A 26,234-nucleotide genomic window follows, 5' to 3' on the forward strand; every position below is an offset into this window, starting at 1 on the left:
CAGAAAAGGCCAGAGTGGGTCGAGATCTTCAGCGATACAGCGCTGATGGGGAGCGACTGCTTGCTGGGTAAGCTTTCATTCCTTTTCAATGCCCTGGAAGCTAGCAGTTTGTCTTACAAAGCTGTTTTACTAGCGATCAATTCAAGCATAATAATAATTACGGGTTTTGTTAGACTTGATGGACATTGATCTTTGTCCTGTGGCTGTCATGTCCTTGTGAACAACTCTTTGGTCTGATGACAACCCAGATTTGTGTGGATCCCTTGCAGGTGCATACCCATCCGTATCACTTCCGCCAAAGACGGGATGGCAGGGGTGGAAGTGCTGTTGGTGAGCAGCAGGGGAAGCAGCAAGGGCCTCGTCTTCCCCAAGGTCTGTCGTCCAGCATCTGCCTTTGGAAGCTCTACTTTTTCTCTAGAGCTTTTCCCTGATGTCACTGTTACTTAACCTGGAGTAATGGAGCTGCTTTGAGTGCCAGTCTGGTGTACCCTGGATGAGAGGCGTGATCGGCCCAAACATCGGTGCAGGGAGGCTGGGAAACGGATGAGGATGTTGAGGCAGCAGCAGCTCGGGAGACAATTGAGGAAGCTGGAGTCCGCGGCAGATTGGAGGTGTGCTGCTCAGACTTCTGCACATACTTTGGGGACGCCTTGCATGTTTGCATGCATAGCTCTTCCCGTACATTTCTCCTGCTGATCGCCAATCGGATTCTTCACCTTGTCTAAATCCATTTCCCAACATGTAGAAGTTGCAAGATGGAAGTTTCATCATCAGATGGGGCATAAATGTGCTTCTCAGGAATGCACGAGTGACGTCTGTTCCGCTGCAGACATGTGATGATGGGCATGCATACGCAGGTCCCGATGCTGGGCAGGTTCCGGTATGTGGGCAAGCCAGACAGGCAGCACAGCGCAGGCACGCAGGTGGCGTGCGTCGTGCACATGTTTGTCATGCATGTCGCAGAGGAGCTTCGCACATGGCCAGAGCAGGAACAGCGGCAGCGGCACTGGGTGCGCTGCCTTGCAATCATCTTGTGAAAGAAGGAATATGGCGTCACAGGTGCAGTGCAGTTGTACGCATTGCCTTGTAGAGCTTCTGTGCATGTTAGTGAAAATGATGGAGCCATTGAGATTGGTGAGCATGCTGTGGGTTGCTGGCATGCCACCCAACAAGCAAGCTTGGACGGATTCTTATATGCTATCGGGTGCTGACACTCTGGTAATGCAAGCGGGTGGCTCAGTGTTGTGTATGTGTGTGCGGTAGTGTTCTGTGGAGGAGGCATGCGCCAAGTGCCGGCACGAGTGGATGCGAGAAGCGCTGCTGACCTGGCTGCAGCAGCAGGGGTGGTCGCTGCCAGCTCAGATGCCACCTGGCACGCAGCCGCCCCTGGATCAACCCCAGAGTGCATGCAATGGGCAGGTCAATGGGCTGCCCGTGGCGTCGTGAGACGGCCCCAGCGGCCAGTGTTTCTCTGTGATGCAAGAGCCCTGCCATGTATGAGCGGAGTAGTTGTCTTATCCAGTCTGGATGTTTCTTTCTTGGTCTGAGAAGATCAATGTGTTGAAGTCTCTTTTTCAAGCTCCCTTTCTGCACCACATGGGGGCCTTGAAGCACAGGGAGCATCCGTCAGCTGACAAGTGCAAAAGGATGAGTTAATTGGAATATTCTGCATCAAAGAATTCATAGATGGGCTACACGCTACTCTAGTGTAAGTACACGCTACACGTACACGCACTGTACTCTAGCGTAGGAATTTCCTGGCCTAATACACGCATTCCACACGCAAACTCCTATTTATGGGGGTTTGGAGCACTTCTAGGGCACCAAACATGGGTAAGATGTCATGGTAGGCGTTCCCAAGCCTGGAGAGCTCATTCAAGCATGCTTGGGTATTAAGAATTATAGATTTTCCCCACCAATGGCTCTTGACTAGACGGGGTGGAGCCGAGGAGGATACCCTCTATAATTCTTCCTCATCTAAAAGAAGCATTCATGCACACTGTAAATGGCCCTATAGCATTGTAAGACTTCCCACAGCATGTTGAAAGGTTTGGTGATCCTTCTACTATGAATTTGGCGGGTTTTGAGCTATTTTTGACGGTTTCTGAGTGATTACGTAATCGGGCACGTGACCCAAGCCTACACGCACGTGTACAGCACGTGTAGACATTTTGGCAGTTAACGCGCAAGTGTTTGCGTGTGAGATTTCCTGACCATGCGTGTAGCCCATCTATGCTGTGCAGGGATGATTATCTTGTCAGATCACGTTAAGTGTCAATCAGTTTGTCACAAAGTGGTGTTCAGATATGTTACAAAGTCTCTAGATTACAATGGTGGATCCGGAATGCACATCCTTTTAAAGGACTCTCCTCGTCAAGCAGTCACTTTATCCAGCAGCACTAAAGAGTCATTTCAAGCTGTAGACATCTGCTACTATGTGCATGCATGACTCAGCAGAAAATGCATCAGGAGCAGGGCAGCAAAAGATCTGAAATGTCATCTATTACAGCTGCCGCTGTACACGCAGGTCAGTATGGTTCATCAACTTTCCCCCCAAATCAGATCTGGTGTCAATCGTGGATTTTATTATGACGACGTTAGATAGCATCTTGCCTAAGAATATAAAGTGCTCTTGCATGCATCAGCGCTGTGCACTTGTTTGCTGGGTGCTGTCACTGATGTGTGCCATGATCTCCTGGAACTTGTCTGTGGTCAGAGGATCCACAGCAATCAGCCTCACATTCGCGTCCGCGTGCTTTGCCTGCAGACCATGCCAATGCATCAGCGCTTGTACTTTTCCCTCTTTGATCAATTCCTCTTTATGCCTGATTCTGCAAACGACACGCAGCATGCAAACGCTCACAGCAAGGCGGCCCGCCCTCCCTACTTTGGGGCTCGCACTGGCTTTTATGTATGCATCCACTCATGGTTAAAAGCCTGGCAGCCGTTTGCTTGTTACTCTCTGAACAACAGGCGCGCACCAATTTGTGCCCGATCAATGCAGTCGTGAGGTAGGGGGTACTCCGGCTGATCTGCAGCAGCTTGGTGCCAAGGTTGCCCAGCACCATAAGCTCCTCCACACCGTCAATTTTGGCCTGCAAACAAAACCCCCTTGCTCATCTCCAATTTGAGACTAAGAGCTCCACGCGGTCGTTTTGCACTGGATTAGTGTGCAGTCCCTTCCCTGCTCTTCATCCTTTGCAAAAGTATTGGCACATTGCACCGCATGCTAAAGCATACTGGAACGCTGACGAAAAGTATCCCGCCGGTCTTCACTCTAGATGACTGTGATGTCAAATGCCATTACTAATCAAAGCACCACATCAGAGTCATTATACAACTTCCACGTGTGCGAGAAAAGCACACAATTCTTTGGCGTTCCTTTTCCTTTTCCTGTACTGGATCTGGCCAGGCCATCAAGGGTTGTGGCAGCACTTACCTACAGCTGGTCTACAGAACTTTCCCTCCTATCAGGAACAATATGCAATAATCTCAAAAAAAAATTATCTGAGGTGGCACCAGGCAGGCTCGGCCCTCACCCGCAGCTGGGAGTCCTGCAGCAACTGCCCTTCCTGCAACGGTGCGCTCGCAAAAACACCGACCCCCAGCCGCGCAGCCGCCTCCATGAAGGTCTTGTTCTGTGCGGTCCCCTCAACCTCCACCGCCTGCCACCGCTGCTCCCACGCCTCCCGCAGCCGCGCATTGATCGGCAGCTGCACATACCTGCGCGCAGTAACAAGTGTGAGTCAGCATTGGCATTGATTTGAAATCAAAAAGGGAACAATCAACTCTCTGTGGGGGCTGAGCAAAGAGGAAAGTCTGAGAGCTTCTTGCAGCTGTTGGACCAGCCCTTCATATATGTTTGGATTCCAGCTCATAAAAGCACACGATAGCGCCAATGTGAAAAGGTGAGGTTGGCATCTTGCTGGCTGGATTTACAGGACAATCTATGTTGGTGGGGCTGTAGGAACTTCTTGCCTGAATCCATGATTCCTGCCGCCGACTGACTCTGCCAGCTTGACTATGTCCTGCAGCTGCAAGCCCCCACTCTCAGGCGCCTTCCTGAAGCAGTCCCATGTTGCCTGCACACATTGCCAACACTTGTCTCACCAAATTTAACCACAACTCATCCAGTCTGCTTCATTCTGCAAATGCGCAGGGCTCGCAAGACAGATAAGGTGCCATCCATGCGTTCCTCAGTTCACTAAAACCTCTTAGCCTGGAGACGTGGTTGGTGTGTTGGAGGAAGGGGAATAGCTCACCATTCCATAAGCGGCAATTTTCCCCTCCTTCCTGGCTTTTTCCAGCCATACAAACGCCTCCTTCAGCTTCTTGAGGAAGGCCTGATCCCCCGGCCCATCCATCTGGGACTCCGCTGCGTTGTGCAGGTACAAAATGTCCACCTACAACATCCCCCTTTCAGTCAGCAGTGAGATCACCTGTCCGAGCGCCACTTGCTAACTATGCAGTAAGTAGGGCTCGATGACAAAGCGTTTAAAATTATACATTTATTCACATACCAAGCTACTAGAGAACTTTTTGTGCATCATCAGACGGCGAACAGAAGGTGACATGATGGAGAGCAGGAGTCATGCAGGGATCTCGTACCGTTTCCAAGTTCAGGGCGGACAGGCTGCGCTTGAGGCTGGCATCTAGGCAGTTGGGGTGGATGCAGCTGCCTCCCATGATGTCATCCCGGGCTATGCCCCCACTCCTGGCGCCCTTGATCATGAGGTTGTCGGCAATGTCATCTGCAATGTACCCCGCCTTTGTGCTGCACCAGCAAGAACAAAACACAACCTCAGATCCTGCCAGTCTTGGCAAGGACTCCTTAATACCGGTATGCGTTAGCAAACTGCCTTTGCACGTCACTTTCAAGCTTTCACGCAGAAACTCTGCTCTGAAAACCAGGATCTCGGTACCTCTTGCCCTGGTTGTTGAAGAGAATGCGCAGAAGGATTCTGGAATGCATGCATGGAGATGGGATGCTCACCTGACGAGGAGCATGTCACGAGTGATGCCAACGTTGCCGCTGAAGAGAGCGTTCAGGGCTGCACCGACGGACCTCTCTGCCCGGCTGTTGCGGTAGTTTGAGGCGGTGTCTATGCAGTTCCACCCGCGATTCACACTGTGCACACATCCAGCCAAGATCAGAATCAACGGAAACTCCTTCAGCCCTGCCTTGTGGTCTTTCATGTGATAAGATCAGATCCTGCTGGATTGTGGCGTAGCAATGAAACAAGGAGAAAAGGAATGAGAATTGTCTGCACCTTGCTATGATGGATGTTGTCACCTGGAAGCAGCACGCAGATCTCATCAGTACATTCTAGGTAGTTTATGAGCTTGCCTCAAAGTGAGGAATGGGAAGAAGAAAAAAGAACCAAACCCACCAGCTCATCTGTTTGCAAATCTGTGTCTCCCAGGTATGTCCCGATTCCCAGGGAGCTCAGATGAAGCCAGGGAGCTCCTCTCATCCGCTGCCCTGCACATAGAAAGGAGGCCTATTGCTTGCTATGCTTGAATGATCTTGGCTCAGGAACAGCAAGACAAGAAGTTCGGGATTGCATGCCTTCAAGGAAATATTCCCCCATTGCCACGTCTCTCCGCCAGTGATGCTCTGAGGCATGATAAGCACCCGGGTACATTGTAGAGAAAAGCCCTGCTCCACAGGAGGTCCAGTCAAGAAAAGGTGCTTGGCAGGGGAGTTTCTCACTTTCCACACATTCATTGGAAGGCTCAGATCATGTTGAAAGTTAGGGAGTGTTTGAAAGCAGGTGATCTCACTTGTGCCATCTGCGGTTGCCCGGCCAGCCCAAGGTTTGGGCTCAGCAGGCGTGCAGTCTGGAGTTGCTCCGCAAGACTGCATACGTGACAATGATGTACAAATTAAGATCGACACATCAAGATGCAAGCAACGGCATAAATAACCTGCCAGAAAACCAAAGTCACCTTTGCACAGTTTTCTCGCATGAAGTATGCATTCTCTAGGCATTGATTGTTCTTGGCCCATTTATCGCAGTCTGGCTTTAAGTCTGCGCAACTGCTAGTCTTTTCTTCGTATCCAATAAAAGCGTCATCACGACTGCATGTGCCGATCAGAAGAAGGAAAGGAACCACAAAGAGAGTGCGTGACACAACGATAAACAGTGACATGGCCATCTGTTATATTTTGTTGCAGAAATCTGCATCGGAAACTCCCATCTGGGAGAGCAGACTGGGTCTCTTGGACCAGCATGTGCGTGCACGTGCTTCAACTGCCACCATCTTGCAGGCAAAGAAAATATATTTCTCAGCATCATTGGTCATTTCAGGTCAGGAGCAATGCCAATTGTCCCAGGTGACAATCAGTGAGCTGTGCAGAAGCGGGAGATCACACTGAACATGATCTAATCATTGCATGCAAATCCAAACTGCGATTTGCAGGCCCCCGGGCCGGGCATTGCATTGCATTGGCAGGCTTGCGCAATTCACTCAGTTGCGCAAAATTGTCATAAGCAGTACATTACAATTACAAGAATGTAATTTCTCGAAACATCTGTATAATGGGTACGTAATGTATACAAGAGCAGAAAGAGAGCCGCCACAGTGTGGCCACTGGCAATGAAGAGTGCTATGTGGGCCCAGAAATACTGCGTGCAATCCGGGTCAGAAACCAACATACAAATTTTTACGTTCACAGCCGTGATGTCGCAGAAGAATGCCCTCTAAGCTGTCACAAGAATGTGCTCGCGCCCTCAACCTGCCCAGAAACATAAACCACATTCTGTAAGATGCAGCTCCAAAAATTTCCTTCATTGCCGAGATATATCTTAAACAGTCACTGACCCTGTGCAGGAGTCATGCCCCCATTGCTAAATGTTCGACATACACCGCCCTATCAGAAGCTTTAGATGCGCACTTGCTGCAGCAAAGACATACAACCGGCTTTCACTTGTCAGATACCATGATAATGATTACTCACCTTGATGTCAGGCATGACCGCCATCGGCCGTCCATTCATGCCCAGGCTCCCATCGACGATGTCCGCCATAGTGAGCAGCTGCGACACTACTTGCGGAAGTGGCACCCCGGATGCCAGCTGGCTGACACACTGCAGATAATCACAGACAGTGTTGTGAGCTCTGCAGGGTGCACCTTGGGTGCATCTTTGCGTTCATCTTTCAAGGCGATGCCAAGAGCTACCTGCAAGGCAAGGCAGCATCTGCCATGCAAAAGTGAAGCTTGCCAAGCAGATGCATCCTAAGCTACCCTTCAAGAGAGCTTGGTTTCCAATGAGTGGACCCAACCTCAAAGATTAGATGGAAGTCCTAATCCTGGATTTGGGGCCCAAGTCAAAGATTGCCACAATTTACAGCTTCTGTCGAGGCCTATTCAGATATTGCATGCTTACTGATGGGTTGCTTGCTGGTACTTGATTCATGAATATAGACCTCATGAATATAGACCTCATGAATATAGACCTCAGCGCATCGATCACCGTCATGTAATCAACACGCACACTTTCACAAATTGCACACACAACAGCTACAGGCAGAGCCTCATACCTGTAGGAGGCCGGCTGCCGAGGCGCCGCCGCCGGAGAGTAGCGAAAGCGGGGAGGGCTGCTCGCGTGACAGCTCCACCAGAGCAACGGCCTCGCCGTCCGGGATGGCCAACTCGCGCTTTGCAATGGCTACCGCTCGAGATAGGCCTCCCAACGCGTCCACCAGACCCACCTCCAATGCGCGCTTGCCGCTCCACACCCGTCCCTGGGGGAATAGCTTAGAGCTTAATGCATCCATCTCACCAATACAAAAAAGATGCCCGCCCCTTGCATTAGTCTGACCCGCCATAGTGGACCAATGATACCCGCCCCTGGCGATCAGATTGAACCGCTCGTTTCACGGTGAGCAAAGGACACTTGCCCCTGGCTATCAGGTTCCATTGCTAATCTGACAGTGAACAAACGGCACCCGCCCTGGCAAACAGATTGAACTGCTCAACTTAGAGAGGACAAAAGATTGAATTTAGGTAGCTCGAGAAGACAATGCCATTGGTGCATGGCCCTGGTGTCTGCGGTCGCCTGGTGCATCCTCGGTTGCTTACTACACAGGGGACAAGACTTATTGCTGTTCCTCATGCTGCCTACAAATGCCCCAACAGCAGCACCAATCAAGGAGGATGCTGCTTCTGCAAGGCTGCTGCTTTGCACAGACTGCTGCATTGGCCCAGTCCAACCATCCACAGAAATATGCTGAAAAGCTCTGAATGTACACCCGACAAGCTCCAGAATGATCAAAGGGAGGCATGATTCACGGGGAACACACCTGCGCAACCTCCTGCATCGTCTCTATGGGCAGGCCACGGCTGAGCGCTGCCTTGTTCCTGAAGCTCTCGTACGCATACTGCGCCTGCTCTGCAAAGTACTTGTCCTCCTCCTCCGAGAAGCCCCGGTTGTCAGCCAGTAGCTCTGCATACCTGGACAACCACTCGCTCTTCGACACACCATGCTCCTCACCAATGATAATATGACTCTTTACTCAATCAAGCTCCTACATTTCCAAATCAGGCCTCCTTGCCGATAAGGTGGGCTGAATCTTCCTACCTTCTGATCTTGAATGTTTAACTACATTAAATACATGGCCGTCAGTTTCTGGGATTTGTGCAGCGGGCTCCCTACCTGCCCTTGGAAATGACCTCCTTGGCATAGCCGACCTTGTTGTACAGTCCCTCCAGGCTGAACTTGCCAGTGATGACCCCAATTGACCCTGATCATGACAAAAACCTCTCCTTAGAGACCCATTCTACTTGTTCACGAGGAAGAACTGGACAGCTGGATGCATCAATTGCAAAGGCTGCCTGAGCAGGCGTTACACCTGTGATGGTCAGCTGCTCGGCAACCACTTTTCTCGCCGCCATTGAGAGGTAGTAGCCGCCTGAAAACAAGCACAGACACCTCTTCAGCAACAGATACCTCATTTTCACTGCAGCAGGGAAGAGCAAGCATGGGGCTCTGGCAACACTGCAATCTTAAGCGATGCCAGGCCACATGGAATTTGAGGTTATACTGCAATTGTATGCCAGACCTGAAGCTGCCACGTCCCCCATGGAAGCTATGACTGGCTTCTTCTCTGCTAGAACCCTCAGCTCACGCCAGATCAGGTCCGATGCCAGCGCATCACCGCCTGCAGAACAAGACAATTTTATTTTTCAATGCTGCAAAAATAAAAGAGTCACACAATTGTCACATAATCCAAGTTTTGGTAAGAAAAAGCTCAAGTCTCGACACACTGCACAATTCAGGATAAACGAAGGAATTTGTAGCACCCGGCGAGTTGCAAGCAGTGTTGTCAAAGTCGTGCTGCAAAACAGTCAGCCAGCTGCAACAGACGTAGTGACACATCTCAACAAGAATGTGGTGGTAGGGTCTGACCTGGAGAGTCAACTCTGAGGACAAGCCCAACAAAGGCCTTATTTTCCGCTACCAGGCGAATCTGTGCTATCAAGTCTTCGGATGTGATGTTGCCACTCGTCCTGCATATGACAGGTAGGCACCTTGAGCCCGCCCCTCACATACTTGCAATGACCAGTCCTTGTGTATTCCAGTCCCTGACAATCTGTAATGACCAGTCATGCGCATTCCAGTCAGACACAGTGCACTGGCATGGCTTGCTGTGCACACCCCATCCCATTGCATGCATGATGAAGATAAGTTTGCGGTCGTGCGCAAAAATTGGCATCTGTGCATTTTGTGAAGCACGACGCATTGCTGTGCACACCTCAAAGCAATGCGTCCTGTTGCATGCATGGTGAAAGAACTTTGCATGCGTGCGCAATGAATGGCACCTAACGGAGGATGAACCGCATCACTTTTATGCGCGAGTGGTGCAGCAGTGGGAAGCACTCACCGGCCGCCGCTGCCGCCAACAATGGCGCCGGCCGCTCTGATGACAGCAATGCGCTTGCGGCCTACCATTCCAAACGCCGTGGGAGAGACTGACGAATATTTCTTCAAGCCCACCTGCACACACATCGGCAACAAGTAAAGACCTTCACATATGTTGTAGCTTGTGTGTTTCTGCATTGTCAAGGCAGCCCTTCCTCCTTGCTGTTGGCGCTTGCTCTGCTATCATGTCAGCATTTCATTCCCTCTAATATGTAGCCAACAACACATTAGAACACCAAAATCCTGGCAACAATCCATAATGATGACAGCAGCTGCCTATCAGCCTCATGAGATGGGGTACTTGATGTGTTGTGACAGATGCAAGTCAAGTAATGAAGAGTGCAGAGTGGTAGGGCGCTCACTGCTTTGAGCTTGTTGGGTTTGCTCTCTGTGCGCTTCTCAAGGTCTGCAAGGATTTCGTCCTCGTACTTCAATCCTGTGAGCCAGCCAGACTCCACGTAGCGCTCCATCTTAAAGATGCCCTCATCCAGCATCTCCTCTGCCTGGTTTGCAAGAGTGAAAGAAACTGAAATACGTAAAAACAAAAGTATATAACAGCTTCGCAAGGGTGCCGCGCAGTTGCATGGACTGCATCTCAATTTCATGCGTGGCTCGAGCAGGGTATGTGGTTTTGCAGAACAAGTGCAAGTAATGACGTGCTATGGAGATGCTTGAAAAAGCATGGGAATGCAAGAAATGCAGACCTCTTGTGTGGTTTTGCCGCGGCTTTGGGCGATGCCCTGAGTGAAGCCCTCGTAGATATCTTCCAGAATGGCAGTCAGCTGCTCACGCTGCGCCTCTGACATGTCCTTCCTCAGCAGCTGGTCGCCTGAATACAGCACAATGAGCTTTGCATGCATGATACATACCATTCATGATTGACAAGCATGCAATCGACATGCTAAAGGGGATGTCCTTAGATGACTTGCGCGCACTTGGGGGCCCAGCAAAAAAGGAGGTTCTGCAACATATAAGTTTGCCTTGTGGATTTCGAAATTGCAAAAGGGAAAATTGATGGCTTGCCTGCGCTCTTGTACTTCCCAATCCGGATGATGTTGGGGTCCACACCAACCTTCTCTAGGGCAGTCCTCAGGAAAGTGCCTGCACAGCATGCATCAGTGAAAATCCTGGTGAAATGCACAGAGGCGCACACAATTCCAGCAGAGCAGTGCATGCAAATCCGAAAGCAACATACAAGCAAGCTGTCGGCCAATCCTGGTCATCCAAGGAAGAAACAAGCCTGGCACAGGACAAAGCAACGATGGCGATAAAGGGTATCAAGTTTCCATGGCAGAAGAAGTGGCACCTGAGACAGCCAGGCCGCGAAGGCTGAGGGAGCCTGAAGGTGGCACATACACCTCCTGGCATGCGCTGGCCACATAGAACTCCTTCTCTCCACCAGCCGCCATGTATGCTATGCTGTACTTGCCGCTCTGCCGGAAGAAGTCAATGTATTGCCTGGCACAGTCAGTGAACGTATTAGAACTCCTACGCTCACCACACGATGTTCCATAACAGAGGTAGGGTCATCAGTACCATGATGCTGAAAATATGGGTGAAGTGATCAGGGCAGAAGGACAATAAGGGAGGCAGTGATTGGTTGGTGCACACCTGATCTCCTGCAGCTTTGCCCATCCAGCGGACAGTGGGGAGATCTTAAAGAGAACCCCGCTCACACGGGGGTCATACGCCGCTTTCTTCAGTGCCCCTGTGATCTGCGGCATTGAGTTTGCGCCCGCAAATCGCCCCTGCCTCTTCTCTGTGATCCCGCCCCCGAGCTGCACCCCACAGCTCCTCTTCAACACATTGCACGCAACGGTATACTCAAGAAGCAGTCATGCAACCTTACAAGTTGCATGACAAGGGCAGCCTTGGGAAAATACCTGGATCTGCTAGAGCATAAGCAGACGCATTTTGTGGTGCAGATACATCACTTCTTGCAGGGGTAATTGCTGCAGGAGCTCACCTCAATGACCAGAACTGACCCTTTCTTGAATCTCCTCCAAGGGAGGGCGCGTGCCAGTTTTGTGGATGTCACAAACTTCTGAAAGCCTGTCAGAGGAGTGAACACCAGATCTCCGCTGGGTAGAGGTTCTGCTCCATTGTCAGACGCCTGCAAAGAGTTTCTTTCTGTTGCAGGGCACTCCTTTTATAACCAAGGCAGATGCCATGACCGAGACTTTCAGAGCGAAAACAACACCCAGATCCAACATTCACCTTCCCATCACTCGTATTTGAAGGCGTTGATTCCGTCTTTCCCGTCTCGTTCACCACAGTTGTGTCAGCTTCTGCTCGGCATCTCAGATGGTCTGTCCTGCGACTTTGTCGATAGCTCCTTCGGACACCTGGATGACCGAATACAGTTAGTTGTGGATTGGAGGTTTTAAAATGACTGTAGTGGGATCGATGCAATTTCCTCTGTTCAGGCAGATCACCAAGATCAACGGGCAGAACGAAATCCTCTGTAGCCAGAAAGAGCTCGATGCGCACCTCCCGATTGCTGTAGCAATGTGTTCTGACGACAACTCAGTGGAAGAGGTCGCGACAGTGTAGACACCGTGTGCTGATGCACATGAAGAGTGCAGATGTGAAGGACTACCATATTTCAAAGGCTCGTAAACAGCTAACGTCAATAGACAGGCTCTTAAAGGATAATATAAAGAATAGAAGCTCTTTCAATTTTCTTTTTCGGGTTCTGAGAAGCGCGCGCCTGGCTGTCCTTCTACTTTAATTGCGTGGCGCCACAACGCGCACTGATGATGTCACTGCATGCATGCAGGACAGCTGGCCAATCAACACCAGGATCTTCTTGATCTGCGATCTTGCTGCGATGAGTCAGGGAACCAGAAGTCAGTCGAAGCGCCCAGCGCAGGGCAGCCCAGGGCAGTCAGATGAGGAGATGGAGCCGCCCCTCCACGATCTCCTTCTTGCAAAGGTCGAGTCTATGATCCACGGCCTGGAAAGCAAGCTTGACAGTAAGCTGGACGAGAAATTTGGGGCCCTCTTCCCTCAGCTGAAGGCAGAGCTCAAGGCAGAGCTGAAAACCGAGCTGAAGGATGAGGTGGTGGCTGAGCTGAAGGCAGAGCTGCTGCCTCTCCTGCGCGCTGAGCTGGCCAAGGACACGCAGACCAGAGCCGCCTCCAACGATGAAGCAGTGGTGAACAAAGTGCACCATCTGGAGTCTGTGGTGGAGTCTCAGGCCCGCCAAGCCAGGAGTGCCAACCTGATCTGCCATGGTCTGGCAGAGGACAACACAGAGAATGTCTCAGCCCGCGTGGCAGCGCTGTTTGACAGCAACAGCGGGCCCCCTGCTGTTGTCAGCGAAGCTCGCCGCCTCGGTGCCCCCAGCGCCACGCGCACCAAGCCGCGCCCCGTGCTCATCAGCTTCAGCGGCGTGGCAGCCAAGCACGCTGCCCTCAAGCACAGCAAAGCCCTGCGCCAGCGCCAGATTTTCCTGGATCCCGACCTCACCCCGCAGCAGCAGCGCATCCGCGTCAGCATGCGCCCACACTATGTCGCCCTGAAGACAGCCGGCAAGCAGCCCTTCTGGCGCGAGGAGCGCCTCTTCGTCCGGGAGGGCGACCGCGTGCGTGAGCACATGCCTGTGCCTGGGCCTCCCCCGGCTGCCGCGCCGGGCGCCGCTGCCGCCCCGGGTGCTGCCACTGCCGGGCCCTCTCAGGCCGCGCCTTCCTCCCCCGGCCGCGCCGACTCCTACGCCGAAGCAGTGCGCCGCTAGGAAGTCTCCAGCCGCCTATCGCTGCGTATATTGTCCTGGAATGTCAATGGCTTACATGCTAGCAAAATATCCTTGTGGGACACGGCAGCCTATCTTGACCAGTTCGATATTGTACTTCTGACTGAGGCCCGTTGCTTGACCTGGGATGACTCGATCTTGCCTCACCACTCTGTGACTTTCACGGCTGCTAGTGAAGAGGGCAAGGCGGGTGAAGGCATTGTTGTTGCGGTTCGGAAGCACCGTGATTACCACGCACAAGACTGGGTGTCAGACACTGACAGTGCCTTATGGGTGAAAGTGCAGTTTGAGGGGGACTCTACACCGCTGCTGATTGGCTCCAGCTATGTGCCTCCAGCGGGTTCCCGGCAATTGCAGACTGTGGACCTGACCAGTCGATTTACGGGCTTATGTGCAGAAGTTGTTGCCGCTCGTGCTCAGGGCAATGTGATCCTGGCAGGAGACTTCAATGCTCGTGTGTCAAATTTGCCTGACGCTGATGACAGCAATACTCGAGGCTGCACTGATGAAGGTGTCAATGCTCATGGGCTGCGCCTGTTAGATTTTTGCAAGGAAACTGACATGCTCATATGCTCTGGCAGAGTGCTAGGAGACCTTGAAGCAGTGCCTACCTTTAAGGCCAGAACCCATACTCAGGCAACTAGACCTGATCATGTTCTCGTTTCCGCTGATGCGCTCCCCTTGATTTCTCATCTTGTTGTGAACACTGGTAGAAAAGACTCTGATCATCATCCTATTGAGATGACGTTGCAAGTGAATGTGGCTGCCAGTGTTCCCTTACCATGTATTGGGGCGCCATTGTCACGAGTGAAATGGCAGCCCAGTGCTAGGAATGCGTATGCTGCTGCTTTGCGCAATGTTGCCAGTGCAAGTCTTGACGCCTGCACAGGCCATGCTGTGGCTGGGGAACTTGATGCAGCCTTTCAGACCCTGGAGGCGGGGATCCGGGAGGCCGCAGCCGCGAACAGCATGCCGGCCCGCACCGGGCGCCATCAGCGCAAGGCGCGTGCCGACGCGCCCTTCTTCGATTCGGAGTGCCGCCAGCTTAAACGGGACGTCCGCGCCCGCGCGCGGTGCGGGGGCGATCCAGCCGAAGTGCGCGCGCTGGAGCGTGCCTACCACAACACCGTCCGCCACAAACGGCGCGCTCACCGGCTCGCGCAACTGCGCCGCCTGCTTGATGATTTGCACAGTGACCCCCGAGCCTTCTGGAAGCGGCTCAAGTCTCAGCAGTCTGATATACCTGAGCAGCTCAAGCCAGTGCAATTGTGGGCTGGCTATCTCAAGCGGGTTGCAAACTTGCAGTTGCCACTCATTGCTGAGCTGCCCCACTTGTCTTTCCCTGTCCAGCCCAGTGCTCCTGTTGCCCATGTTGATGCTCTCAATGCACCCATCTCTCTTGGGGAGGTGCTTGCTGGGCTCAAAAGTTTACACAATGGTCGTGCCACCGGAGTGCAAGGTTTACCAGCTGAGCTGTTTCGGTATGCAAAAGATGAGCGGGCGCCAGGCATGCCTCCTCTGGAAAATGTCCTGGCGCCTGCTTTGGTGGCTGTGCTGAACTCTGCATTTGTGGCTGGGCAAGTGCCACCCTCTGTGAATGGTAGCCTGATCACCCCTGTGCACAAGAAAGGCAGCAAGCTTGACATGCTCAATTATAGACCCATTGCCGTTACTGAGCCCATCATGCGCTTGTATGCTGGCATATTGAATTCTCGTATTCTGAAGTACACAGAGGGGGCTGGATTGCGTGCAGCCACACAGGCTGGCTTTAGGCCAAAACTGTCTACGGCCCACCAGCTATTCACCTTGCAGCATTTTATCGACCGGCAAAACCATGCTAAGCAGCCCTTGTATTGTTGCTTTCTTGATCTGAAGGGTGCTTATGACAGAGTGAATCGGGTGTTGCTCTGGGAGAGTCTGCGTCGCCTGGGCATTGATGGCCGCCTGCTCTCTGCCATTCAGTCTTTGTATGCCAATTCTACGGTTGCCATTAAGATTGGGAGCAGGAAGGGTCCTAGTTTGCCCTCTGAGACAGGATTGAAGCAGGGTTGCCCCCTTAGCCCAACGCTGTTTGGCTTGTTTGCAGATGGCCTGCACAGGCACTTGCTGCAGAGGTGCCCTGGGGTTGGCCCGCAGTTGCGTCCTGGCAGTTGTGTACCAGATCTAGGCTATGCCGATGACTTTGCTTTGCTCGCCACCACACCTGCTCATTTGCAACGCTTGATTGATGCAGCTGCTGAGTTTTGTGAACAAACGGGAATGGTCATCAGTGTTGACAAAACAAAGATTGTGGTGTTCTCTTCAAGTTTGCCAGGACCTTTTCAATGGCTTTGTGGTGGTGCGCCTTTACATTGGGTTCAGCAGTTTGAGTACCTGGGTGCCCTTTTTGACGGTGCCCAAGGCATTAACCTCACCTTTGGCAAGCTTCACAGGAACATGTGGGGTGCGTGGGCACAGCTCAGGCAGCAATATGGGAAGTTGCATTGCAGCATGTCAGCTGGCCTGTTGTTGCGCCTATATGATGCATGTGTGCCGCCGACTGCCTCCTACGGTTGTGAGGTGTGGGGCCTGCGCAGCCTTCCTGGTGGCGACAGCCGGCGGGGCCGGGCTGCCTTGGCCTCCTCTCACCTGAAAATTCTGAGAGACATTGCTGGCGTCCCCACCTCTGTGCATGGTGCCATCTTGCTTAAGGAGTTGAATCAGCAGACCCTTGATTGTGTGTGGTGGCGGCGCATTATCAAGTTCTGGAACAATTTGGCTGCCTTGCCTGCAAATAATTTTCACAGGCAAGTGGCCCTTGCTGATTGTTGGGATGCCATAACCCGTAATGTTACGAATTGGGCTTGGGCCTTCATGCGGGGCTTGCGCCGGATTGGGTATGAGTTTGTTATTCGGTTTGACACCCTTGTTCCTGTGGAAGTTGATGCTGTGATGCAGCTGCTAGATGCGCAAGCACTGCAGGTTTGGGATGACATTGACATTTGCCCTAGGACCTGCCCGTCCAGCAATGCCACCTTGTGTACATATCACAGATGGTTTGCTAGGCCAGCTTGTGTGCGCCACCCTTGCCAGCTCTTACAGCAGCCTTTGAGTGCCCGTTGCTTGCGTATACTGTTGAAGTTCAGGATGGGTTGTCATAGTCTGCCCAATGTCTCGGGCCGCTGGGCAAGGATTCCCCGGCCCCAGCGTTTGTGCATGCGTTGTGCCCAGCAGGTTATTGGGGATGAGCGCCACCTTGTGTTTGAGTGCCCTGCCTTGCAATCTGTTCGGGACAGATATCCTGGGCTGTTTGGTGCAGCCATTGTGACGATGCAGCAATTCATGTGGCAGTTGGACATTGTTGGTGTTGCACATTTTGTGATGGATTGTTTTGATTATTTGGATGCTGCCAGTTCATCCAATCAGCCCTAGGCGGCTGGAGTGATGTAATCTTCCTTCCTTCCTTCCTTCCAGGTACACCAGTGTTTGCCCAATTATATTGGCAATAGGCGATCAAAATCCATCAAGTCCTAAAATCACGATGTCAGCATCATCCTGGATCAGAGGGCCACTGGTGTGCTTGATAGTTGCCTTTCTTCTTGTCCTGATCAGGGAAATTACCAATTTCAAATACGTATCTAGTAAAAAATTTCTGTATTCTCAAATCTGGTTACACACAGCGCGGCATCTAAACTCAGAATCACAATGTGACTGCAATCAATGGTGCTGCAAGAATCCACTTTGGTACTGCAAGAATTCTCTCTGTCAAAATGTCACAGACAGTGTCCCTGTGCTGCCGGACAAACATTGAACACAAGGCATTTTGCCGGCTCTCTTTTTCACCTCTCCAAAAGTCCCTTGACAAGCTCCTTACCCTTCTCATTGAGCCCAAGCTCTTTGCTCAACCTCATCATCTCCTCTTCTGGCCCTTCACAGAGAATGTCTGTGACTGAATCATCATCAGCTGTTACCATCTTCACCTGTACCACCCACAGAAAATCTATGAAGACTATATTTGGGAGTAGCACTGCTTGTCAGAATTGCACAGATACAGACGTATATAACCAGAGTGACTGTGACCTGCTAAGCTGACTCGTTTTAAAGGCAGCATCAGAAAGCCTGAAGTGTTTTACGCACCTGGACTTCTTCGACCCTTGTGCCTCGCTGCCAGTAGTACAAGCCTGAGAGCGGACTGAGCAGCGTCAGGTAATACCAGTTGCTGCCTCCGAATGGAGCTGCTATGCTGAGTACCAAGGCTGTGCTTGCCAGTCCTGCACCCCAAACAATTCCATGAGCCATCTCCCAAATTGATTCCCGGTGAACATATAGAGCTACACTCAGCAGTCTGCATAGTTGGCTGAAGCTTGTAGTAGATCAGAGCCTTGACGTGACACTCATATGGGTCTTGCAGTCAAGGACCATCCTTATAGAGGCTGGACTCACCACAGAAGACATAGAAGATGAGAGCGGCAGCTTGGCCACGGCTGGCCTGGTAAGTCCCTGAGAACTTGATGACGTCCCCTGTTTGGGCTATATCATAGTTGTACTTCTTGAAATACTGGAAGACCTGGCGCGCTCTCTGATCCAAGGGCATGGCATCTGGGTTGCCAGGGCCGGGCACTTCAAAAGTTTTCCTCACTTTCTTTGCCTTCGGCGCTCTCTTGATCTGAGACCAGAGCCCTGCAATTGCGAGATTCTTTAGTATTGCGCTGCTTCAACTCACGCCACTCATTGAACAGGCACCGGGACAGTCGCAGATGTCTACAAACTCAGAGGCTTTGAGCAGATCGAAAGTGCTCACCAGGCAATGATATGAGGAAAAGTCCTAGCGTCACATAGTAGCTCTCCTTAGCAAATCCTCCCTTCGAAAAGTCCACTGTATCCTCGGCAAGCGCTGGGAGTGCACTAAGAAGCCACAGAGCGACGCTTGATGTGCTCGCTGTCAGGACAGCGTCTTGTCGTGAATTCTCGCTGCTGGCACAGATCCTGCTTGACTTTGCACATCTACTGTAGGTTTTACAATTCGCAACGTGTTTTCGTTGTGACAGCTCAGGCCTAGCTACCCTGCTCAGTAGCTGTGGACGGTGCAGACCAAAAGCACCTCGAGCAGTCACACCAGTCTGCATCTGGACTCCGCAGGTTTTATGACACTGCATATTTCGCTTGTTAACAGAAGGTATCAATGATCGAAGAAATCTGCAATGCAATTTGCAATCATGAGGAAAGTCTCTCCAAGCAGGTGAAATCAAAGCCTGACGTGGCACTGCGCCCATTGGATCACCGCCTTCAGCTGCCCAACACTGGGCAGTGCTCAATACGAGCAGCTCAAAATTATAGAGATAGTGACATCTCTCCTGGATAGGGAGTGCAAACTGTGCCTGATCAAGGTGAACATGTTATTTTCGTGTTCTTGTCATAAAAGAATGCCCGGCAAATTTGGCAGGCATGCGCATGTGCATGCCTACACTCATTTTGAATGACAACTTGAATGACTTGAAGTCACTGTAAACATGCACTCTTCAAACAGCAGCCGCTGCAAGGCAAGCAGAGCATGTATGAGGCTTGCTCAAGCTTCGATAGCATCCCCCATGCCCACAGTAGATGAACCGGGCAAAAATGAATTCGGGAGAAAGATACAAAGCAACATACAGCACTTTTTGTGAAAATTAGCAGTCCGGCTCTACGTGCACAACAGTGAGACAGTACTGTGTACATTCGCCTCGTAAGGCAGGCCGTCAGCAAAAGAAGTGCACCCCGCTCACCAGCCTGCATTGACTATTGCACAGATCCCCGCGAGCCCCTCCAAGGACCTTGCTTGCCCTAAAGACTCAGCATTTGGAATTTGGATGCAAGTGTGCAAATGCCGCTGTTGCGCAAAGTCCGATCTCACAGCAAGCAGTCACATCCGCACATCCTCGCAGAGGCGGTTTCTAAGGTCTCATACTGCGACGCGGCCGCATGCCGGGTGCAAGTACAAAAGAGACAGGCAGAAACTCAAAATCTGCAGATGCACACAACACTGGGCTGCTCAGAGGGCCATCCTCCAGACAAAAAACAACAACAACAATTCTGGAGGTTACTTTTGCGGTCCTCCTAGATTTGCAGTCCTCCTAAAGGGAGTGCAGGAGGCAGAGCTCGGGGCAGGAGGCCGTTCGCTTGGGCGGCCGGGCCTTTGAGCGAGTGCGCGGAAGCAGCACATAGCCCAAGTCCAGGTAGCCCAGGTCCATCGTGGCAGCCCTCACCAGCTGCAGTCACCGACAGAAGCATAGCTCAGTGTATGTGTGCATGTCAAGTGTAGGGGAACGCCGTGTTGGCTCCAACCCCCCAAAAGGAACAATTAAAGTGATCAAACCTTGAAATTGTCATGTGCTGCAATGATCAGGAGAGGGAGGGAGGGTCTGTGCATGCATGCATGCACACATCAGCATGACTCTCCGATGCGAGGCATCCGGCTGGTGACTGTCACTGCAGTTAAAAGTGGGATCAATTTCCGTTATGACCACCAGATCTACATTATTTTCAAGCACACTTCAAATCACAAGTATGGTGGAAAGTCAAGGCGCACATCTTCATTGACGGGCTCCATCTGCGCCAGGAACAGAGCGCGGCGCTTGTCGCGCGGATATGTGTAGTGCAGACCTGTGCAGGGCACAGCCTTTTGATAAGGAGCAGCTTCTCACAGACTGTACTTGATGGTGCGGCATCGGAAAGGTCATCTGTGCATCAATGGAAGCTTTTGACACAGCACAGCCAAGGAGATATGGTCATGAAGATCTGATAGGTTGCTGGTTCCACACCCAAGCAGCAGAAACCAGAAGAGTCAAGGACGAAATTGATTGCTGCAGCAGCGCTCGAGCAGAGTATTACTGAAGCAGCATTGCTCAAGCAGAGCATTGGCGTATCAGCAAAAGTGCGGGACCAGGTGTCAGTGGTCGTGCCTGTGTAGATGATAACGCAGAGGGCCCATGGGACGGCCATGCAGCAGAGCAGCGCATTGCCCAGCGCACGAGCTTTGCTCAGGTTCTGATCCACGTCACCCGGATCTATCTCCGCCGCACCCTGCACCAAACACACAACAATTACTTGTTTGTCATATTGCTACTGCTATGCGTGCAGTCTTCCAAGATGTGGGCATGCGCGCTTCAGAAGCAATGGCGAGGGTTGACAGCTTTCTTGCGCACGCCAGTATACTTGTCAGACCGCAAGTATCCATGACTGGGAGCTTGTACATTTGCCACCCGGCTGATACAATGAGATGCCCTGCTTTGAAGAACAGAATGTGCGCACCACTGGCATATTCAAGTCTGCTAAACCCAAGGCTCCAAGGACATGCTGGCATGCTAGTCAGTTAACAAGCTTCTTCAGCGCCAGTCAGACTTGCAGCAATTGTTTGGAGGTAATGCTTGCAGAGGTTGTGCATTTAAAATTTCAGTATGTGAACGGCTTGGTGGCTTGTGAGCTTCAGGGACGGACTCAGTGCAAATGTTGACATAGGATGGGTGTGGCCCTACCTTGAAGCCAAAGACCCGCTCTGCCAGGATGCCCACCAGGGGTGCACCGCACGCTGCAATTGCGCCCTCGAACGATCGGTCAAAGGCATAGATCTGCGCACCAAGCCACAGATTCCTATACAGCCCCCCTTTTGTAAAACTCAGAATAGAGAACAGAGTGTGATGACCTTAATGTAATGAACCATGGCAGGAGATACCTCTCAGTTGAGGTGGCATTTCCTTGGTTGACCACTTTACCACATAACATGTTCCGGGGCATGGAACTGCGTCCAAGGCTGCTATCTTGATGCAATTAAGTACAAATCTAGCCCTGCTGTACTGGGATGGTGCAAATCAATTTTCTGCTGGATTTAAGGAGGAGGCCGTACCATGTTGCGCAGTTCCGGCGGCACGATCTCGGCAAAGACGGGGTTATTGCATGCTGGTGCTGCTGCGGCAATGCAGAGGCCCATAAAGAACAGCAGGACCGCGTAAACGGCCACCACCAGCGGATCGGATCCATCCATCGGCAGGTACTGCATGCGCGCATCCACCTCAGCCTCAACTTTGTCTTTATTATTATTGTTGTTATTTATTATTACACGCTCTTTCTGCCAGAAGCAAGGTGCGTCTGCAGACAAGCTGCAGTAAAGGCTGCCAAAATCCTACCCCTTGATGGACTCGCAAGATCCAAGCAAGACCCCATCAACCGTGGGCACGGTGCTCAGTATTTATACCGCACCCCCCCAGCCGGGGCCAATGTTTTTGTCTTTGAGCCTGCCCTTTCTACTGCAAAGTCCTTTTATGTAAGGTGGACTGGTGAGGACCTGCGTTTGGCAAGGTTCTGGGAACCTCATCCAGTGCATGGGCATGCATGCATGGGCACCAGCATGAATATATGTCCAAGGATTGAAGGCATGCCAGCAGACTTGTGAGATACATGTGGAGCATGCATAATCATTGTGAGCTGCAGGATTGCCGCATGAAAACATGCGTACTGTCAGCTCAATTCATATGGCACAACCAATGTGGCACAACCACGAAGACTCAAAGACGTCCGAGGCCCTGTGAGTATATACTTCCTAGCTAGCATCGTGATGAAAATTGACCTCATGGGGTGCAGTGAGGCCACTGTAGCTGATTATAAGTTCCCGGGCACGGACTGAGCATTTACGGTGCATGCAGAAGTAGATGTCAGGCTGCAAGATCGCACCTTGAACAGGACAAAGGAGAAGGGAACTCCTGCAAAGACGCTGAGCTGGCAGACGATGATGCGGCCGTGGTAGGGCGAGATGCGCTCGGCCCAGTCCCCCAGGAGTCCCCCCAGCAGGCCCCCCAGAGCGGACCCCCCCAGGAACAGCGCCATCAGAGAGCTGGACGCTGCATCCCCCATTCCCAGCAGCTGCAGGTACAGCGTCAGGAATACGATGGCGTTCCTGAGACCACACAAAATATAGTCATGAGTTATATGTCAATCACTGTCTGCCTTCCTGCAAGGCAGAGCTCCCTTGCAATCTGCATTCCTGAGCACTTTGAGGGCTGCCATGCGCATACAGCCTCGCAGGCAGGTCAGGCAACACATCTCTCAGCCAGTCGGCCTTTTTACATAACAAAGCTCTACACAAGGCTGCAAGGCAGCGCTTAGCAGGAGAAGATTCCAGGGATGAAGTGAGGGCCGGGTCAAACTCACCAGGGTGCCGAGCCCACGATGCCCTGCAGCACAGAGAGCAGTGTTAGGCACCACAACAGCTGCAGAGCTGAGCACTATCACCCGGCTGACAGATGCTTCCATACAGACCGCTGTCCAGATGTGCTTGCAGAGGTTGTCTGCTTCGTTATCATGTGTTCAGAGGGAGGCCTACAGTAAGAGAATCCCGCAATCTAACACAGCTCACAACACAACGCTGAATGCAGCATTTAATATATATTTACCTGGAAGACATGGTGCAATGCAGTACACAGAGAGGAATGCCAGAAAACACAGCACCGGCGCAGACTAGAGCACAAGGATCACTGTAACAAATGTTCCTCACAGATGGTTGATAATGACCTGGAACACGATGATGAGGAAGGTGGGAATCGTGCAGACGATGCCCAGCTCCTCCAGAAGGCCCCAGAAGCTGGGCTGCTCCGCCTCCGCGTCCTCATCCGCAACCGCTATCGCGCTGTCGTCCTCAAAGCGCGGATCGTGCCCAAACAGGAACGTCAGAATTCCTGCGCCAGCGAGGCAGACACTAATCACTCATGCAAGTTGTAACCACACATACGCAAGGACATGCAAGGCAAAGTGCTCTACATGTGTTCTCACCAAGAAATATTGGATTGTTACAACACAGCAAGTGCGCAACATACGACACACCAGTCTGGGATGACAGTTGTAAGAAAGGTTTCGCAGTAATTTTCAATCAGGAGTTCCTGAGTGCCCAAGAGCTGGAGTCTGGCACATTTTAAATAGCAGGTGGGGAAGGAGTAGGGGTGGGTGCGCGCCTATTGTGGCGCTGAGCAGGCCGACAGAGAGGAAGGCAAAGCGCCAGCCCTCGATGCCCAGCGGATGCAGCGCGCCTATATTGGTCGCGTACAGCGCACCTGCGCGCATGCATGCATGCTAATATCACGGCTACACCCCAATACACGTGACCACTCTTCAGCAAGCAAGGTGACCTTTGAAACAGCACCGACGGACAGTCGGGTTTTCATTACCAGGGGGCAAATATCCTGCAGAATTCTGCGCGAGTTTGTGGCTGATCAGAGAGAAGAACACAAGTAATGGAGAGAGAGGGAGTTGAGTAAATTAGAAAGGGAGATGAGAGAGCACCCAGCATGGCTCCAATTGCGCCAGTGAGGTAGAGGGCGCCGAATGCAGCCCCTCTGCGCTCCTCGGGATAGTAATCCGCCACCATGCTCTGCCCGCTGGGAATCACCATCGACAGCCCGATGCCATTGATCCCTACAAGGTGAACACGAGCCTGAAATTTCCCATTTACCATTAAGCACCATTTTCCACGAAGATTCCCATCTCCCATGAGGCACAGCTCTGCAGTCACTGTCACCCTCATAAAGGTTGTGAGGACTGGGCTTGTCTTGCAAGAGAAACCTCGATCACTTCTTCGACATGTTCTTTTGAACACGCCAAGGATTTGATATGGGTAAGTTTTGCAAGAGCTCAGAGAAAGCATGTGCCATGACCTTTCGATTGGAAAATCAGAAGGGTAGGGGCCACTCACCCCAGAATATGTAGCCCTGCGCGACGGTGTGGCAGCTGGCAAAGGCTCCAGTCATGATGCCCCAGAGCAAGCAGCCAAAGGTGATGACCCAGATCCGGTTGTAATAGTGCCCTTCAGCAGAGAAGTCGAACAATCACTAAAATGTGTGTAAGCTGTACCAGTAATGCCACATCGTTTTTCAACTTGTAATCTTCAAGGCTATCTGAGCGTATCTCCACAACACGCTGATGGACCTGTGGCTCAAGCAAAATATGAGATACATGTGCTCACCTAGGAAGCCTCCCACTGGGGAGACGATAGCTTGCACCACGGCTCTGGAGAGGGTCAAGTACCCAAGCTGACTCGGCGACGCCTGTTTCAGACCATAGAGACATCATGAATACCGCTGTAACCCAAGGTGTGCAACAAGGTCAGGAGTGAGGAAGTCAGGCAGCAGTGCTGAGTCGTAGGTACGTGCCCCTGCAATTTCTGTCTCTCATTAGAAATCTGGACCACCTGAAAGCTTGCTCCCACAAAACGGTAGACTGCTGGAAGCAGCTGCTCGTCCGTGCGTTCCATGATGGCAGAGAGGTTGATGAGGATCGTGGTGACAAGCCTTTGTCGAGCCTTATCACTGTCATCTCCGTCCAGATGCCTGGAGCTCTCCATGGACGCATCATGGCTGTCCGCCCCATCCATGGAGCCTTTGAGAAGAAGGGCATCTGTCTCACCAGATGGTCCTCGCTCTATATCTGCTTCCTCGATCGGGGATACACTGAGGGTCGTATCCCGATGACGCTGAAGTGTATTATTCATATTTGACGAATTCAGGATAATAGAATGCGATTCTTCTGATCACATAACAGATCTACAGTCACATCTGTTGCGTGCACTTCCAACTGTTGGAAGCCCAGACTCCAAATGCAGCAGCAAAGGCTGGCACGCAAAAAGAGCAGCACACAGTCAAATATCAATGTCAGCTCATTCCCGAGCCGCAAGTGATCTGCATGATTGAAAGCGGGAGTACATCCACAGGCCATGCGAGCATGGCACAATAGTGCATCAGTTGCGTTCTGCAATGCATAGAAATTTCTGCCTCACTTCATCATAACTCTACGCTATGATTACAGGAATATTAATGGGTACACATGCAGGATAGTTGTGGGACTTTTGCTTCGTCAGGCAAGTGTCGGACAATCACTCAGATGGCGTTCCCGATGCGGAGAGCCAGATCTGGCAACGACACCTGTCGTCTTTCAAAACCTCGACTGCACAGCCAAAGCATGGGCATTTCATGGGCAGGCATCCTGAACAAGCCTCATGCACTCCTCTGATGACAAGCCCTCAGGAGTCCTGACAAGTTGCTCATTGCGTTATATGCCGACCATTACCGAGCCGTACTGCATACCAACGAGGTGCTGCAAAAAACCTTGTGAAGAGACTGCACTTTGCTTTGTAAAACTAGGTGAAGCACAAAGTAACAGTGGATGCAGCATCTGAGAGGCGATGGGAAAGGTGGGCATGCTTCAGAATCCTTTAAAAATGGTTTTCTTGTAGAATCGTCAAGATTTGCAACTGACCAGGCAGGCTATTGCTGGGATACAGAAAGCAGCTTTGGCGAAGAAGCCTCCAAATATACATAATATTAAAAAGTTTTTTGATCGGAAGATCGTCAAGGTACGTGTGATTGTGTCTCCCATTTGGGCAACAGTCATATGCTTCAGCTGTGTACTGGCTGATGTGGGGAGGACTGACGTGGGGTGATGTGCCCTGCGTACAGAAACCTCAGCAGCCTCAGCAAGCACATATAATTGACCTATCACAGCTTGATAACGACGACAAAGGTAATAACAATGTGTTTTCCCGTGAGATGGCAGGTGTGC

General features: G+C 51.7%; 5 protein-coding genes across 5 annotated transcripts; 1 reads left to right on the top strand and 4 right to left on the bottom strand.

Moving 5' to 3' along the window:
- Positions 1-306: 306 nt before the first annotated feature.
- COCSUDRAFT_42441 (hypothetical protein) lies at positions 307-1,446 on the top strand (the record flags this gene model as incomplete). The annotated part of the gene is made up of 4 exons (XM_005647340.1): positions 307-372; positions 528-611; positions 858-1,010; positions 1,264-1,446. The coding sequence occupies 4 exons, from the start codon at positions 307-309 to the stop codon at positions 1,444-1,446; spliced, it is 486 nt and encodes a 161-aa protein (XP_005647397.1).
- An 849-nt stretch (positions 1,447-2,295) lies between these two features.
- Positions 2,296-3,617, bottom strand: COCSUDRAFT_53679 (hypothetical protein). Its single transcript, XM_005647341.1, has 3 exons — positions 3,540-3,617; positions 2,982-3,095; positions 2,296-2,761 (listed from the first exon to the last, which is right to left on the bottom strand). The coding sequence occupies exons 2-3, from the start codon at positions 3,066-3,068 to the stop codon at positions 2,642-2,644; spliced, it is 207 nt and encodes a 68-aa protein (XP_005647398.1). The 5' UTR covers positions 3,069-3,095; positions 3,540-3,617; the 3' UTR covers positions 2,296-2,641.
- Positions 3,618-7,538: 3,921 nt separating this feature from the next.
- Positions 7,539-15,050, bottom strand: COCSUDRAFT_36882 (protease IV with duplicated peptidase family U7 domain-containing protein; the record flags this gene model as incomplete). Its single annotated transcript, XM_005647342.1, has 14 exons — positions 7,539-7,748; positions 8,307-8,457; positions 8,660-8,747; positions 8,856-8,915; positions 9,066-9,164; positions 9,413-9,513; positions 9,888-10,000; positions 10,288-10,428; positions 10,630-10,754; positions 10,949-11,026; positions 11,232-11,383; positions 11,537-11,703; positions 11,892-12,038; positions 15,012-15,050. The coding sequence occupies 14 exons, from the start codon at positions 15,048-15,050 to the stop codon at positions 7,539-7,541; spliced, it is 1,671 nt and encodes a 556-aa protein (XP_005647399.1).
- A 2,122-nt stretch (positions 15,051-17,172) lies between these two features.
- On the bottom strand, positions 17,173-18,784 carry COCSUDRAFT_29443 (hypothetical protein; the record flags this gene model as incomplete). The annotated part of the gene is made up of 4 exons (XM_005647343.1): positions 17,173-17,638; positions 17,796-17,929; positions 18,102-18,338; positions 18,460-18,784. 4 exons carry the CDS (start codon positions 18,782-18,784, stop codon positions 17,498-17,500), a joined length of 837 nt encoding a protein of 278 aa, XP_005647400.1. The 3' UTR covers positions 17,173-17,497.
- Positions 18,785-19,616: 832 nt separating this feature from the next.
- Positions 19,617-25,492, bottom strand: COCSUDRAFT_24081 (MFS general substrate transporter). The gene is made up of 13 exons (XM_005647344.1): positions 24,868-25,492; positions 24,643-24,724; positions 24,373-24,483; positions 23,964-24,095; positions 23,593-23,734; positions 23,199-23,382; positions 22,839-22,861; positions 22,362-22,584; positions 21,538-21,684; positions 21,170-21,262; positions 20,597-20,717; positions 20,224-20,297; positions 19,617-19,903 (listed from the first exon to the last, which is right to left on the bottom strand). Exons 1-13 carry the CDS (start codon positions 25,165-25,167, stop codon positions 19,769-19,771), a joined length of 1,767 nt encoding a protein of 588 aa, XP_005647401.1. The 5' UTR covers positions 25,168-25,492; the 3' UTR covers positions 19,617-19,768.
- Between the last annotated feature and the right edge of the window lie 742 nt (positions 25,493-26,234).

Source organism: Coccomyxa subellipsoidea (genome assembly GCF_000258705.1).
Source record: "Coccomyxa subellipsoidea C-169, whole genome shotgun sequence".
In the NCBI taxonomy this organism is placed as follows: Eukaryota; Viridiplantae; Chlorophyta; class Trebouxiophyceae; family Coccomyxaceae; genus Coccomyxa; species Coccomyxa subellipsoidea.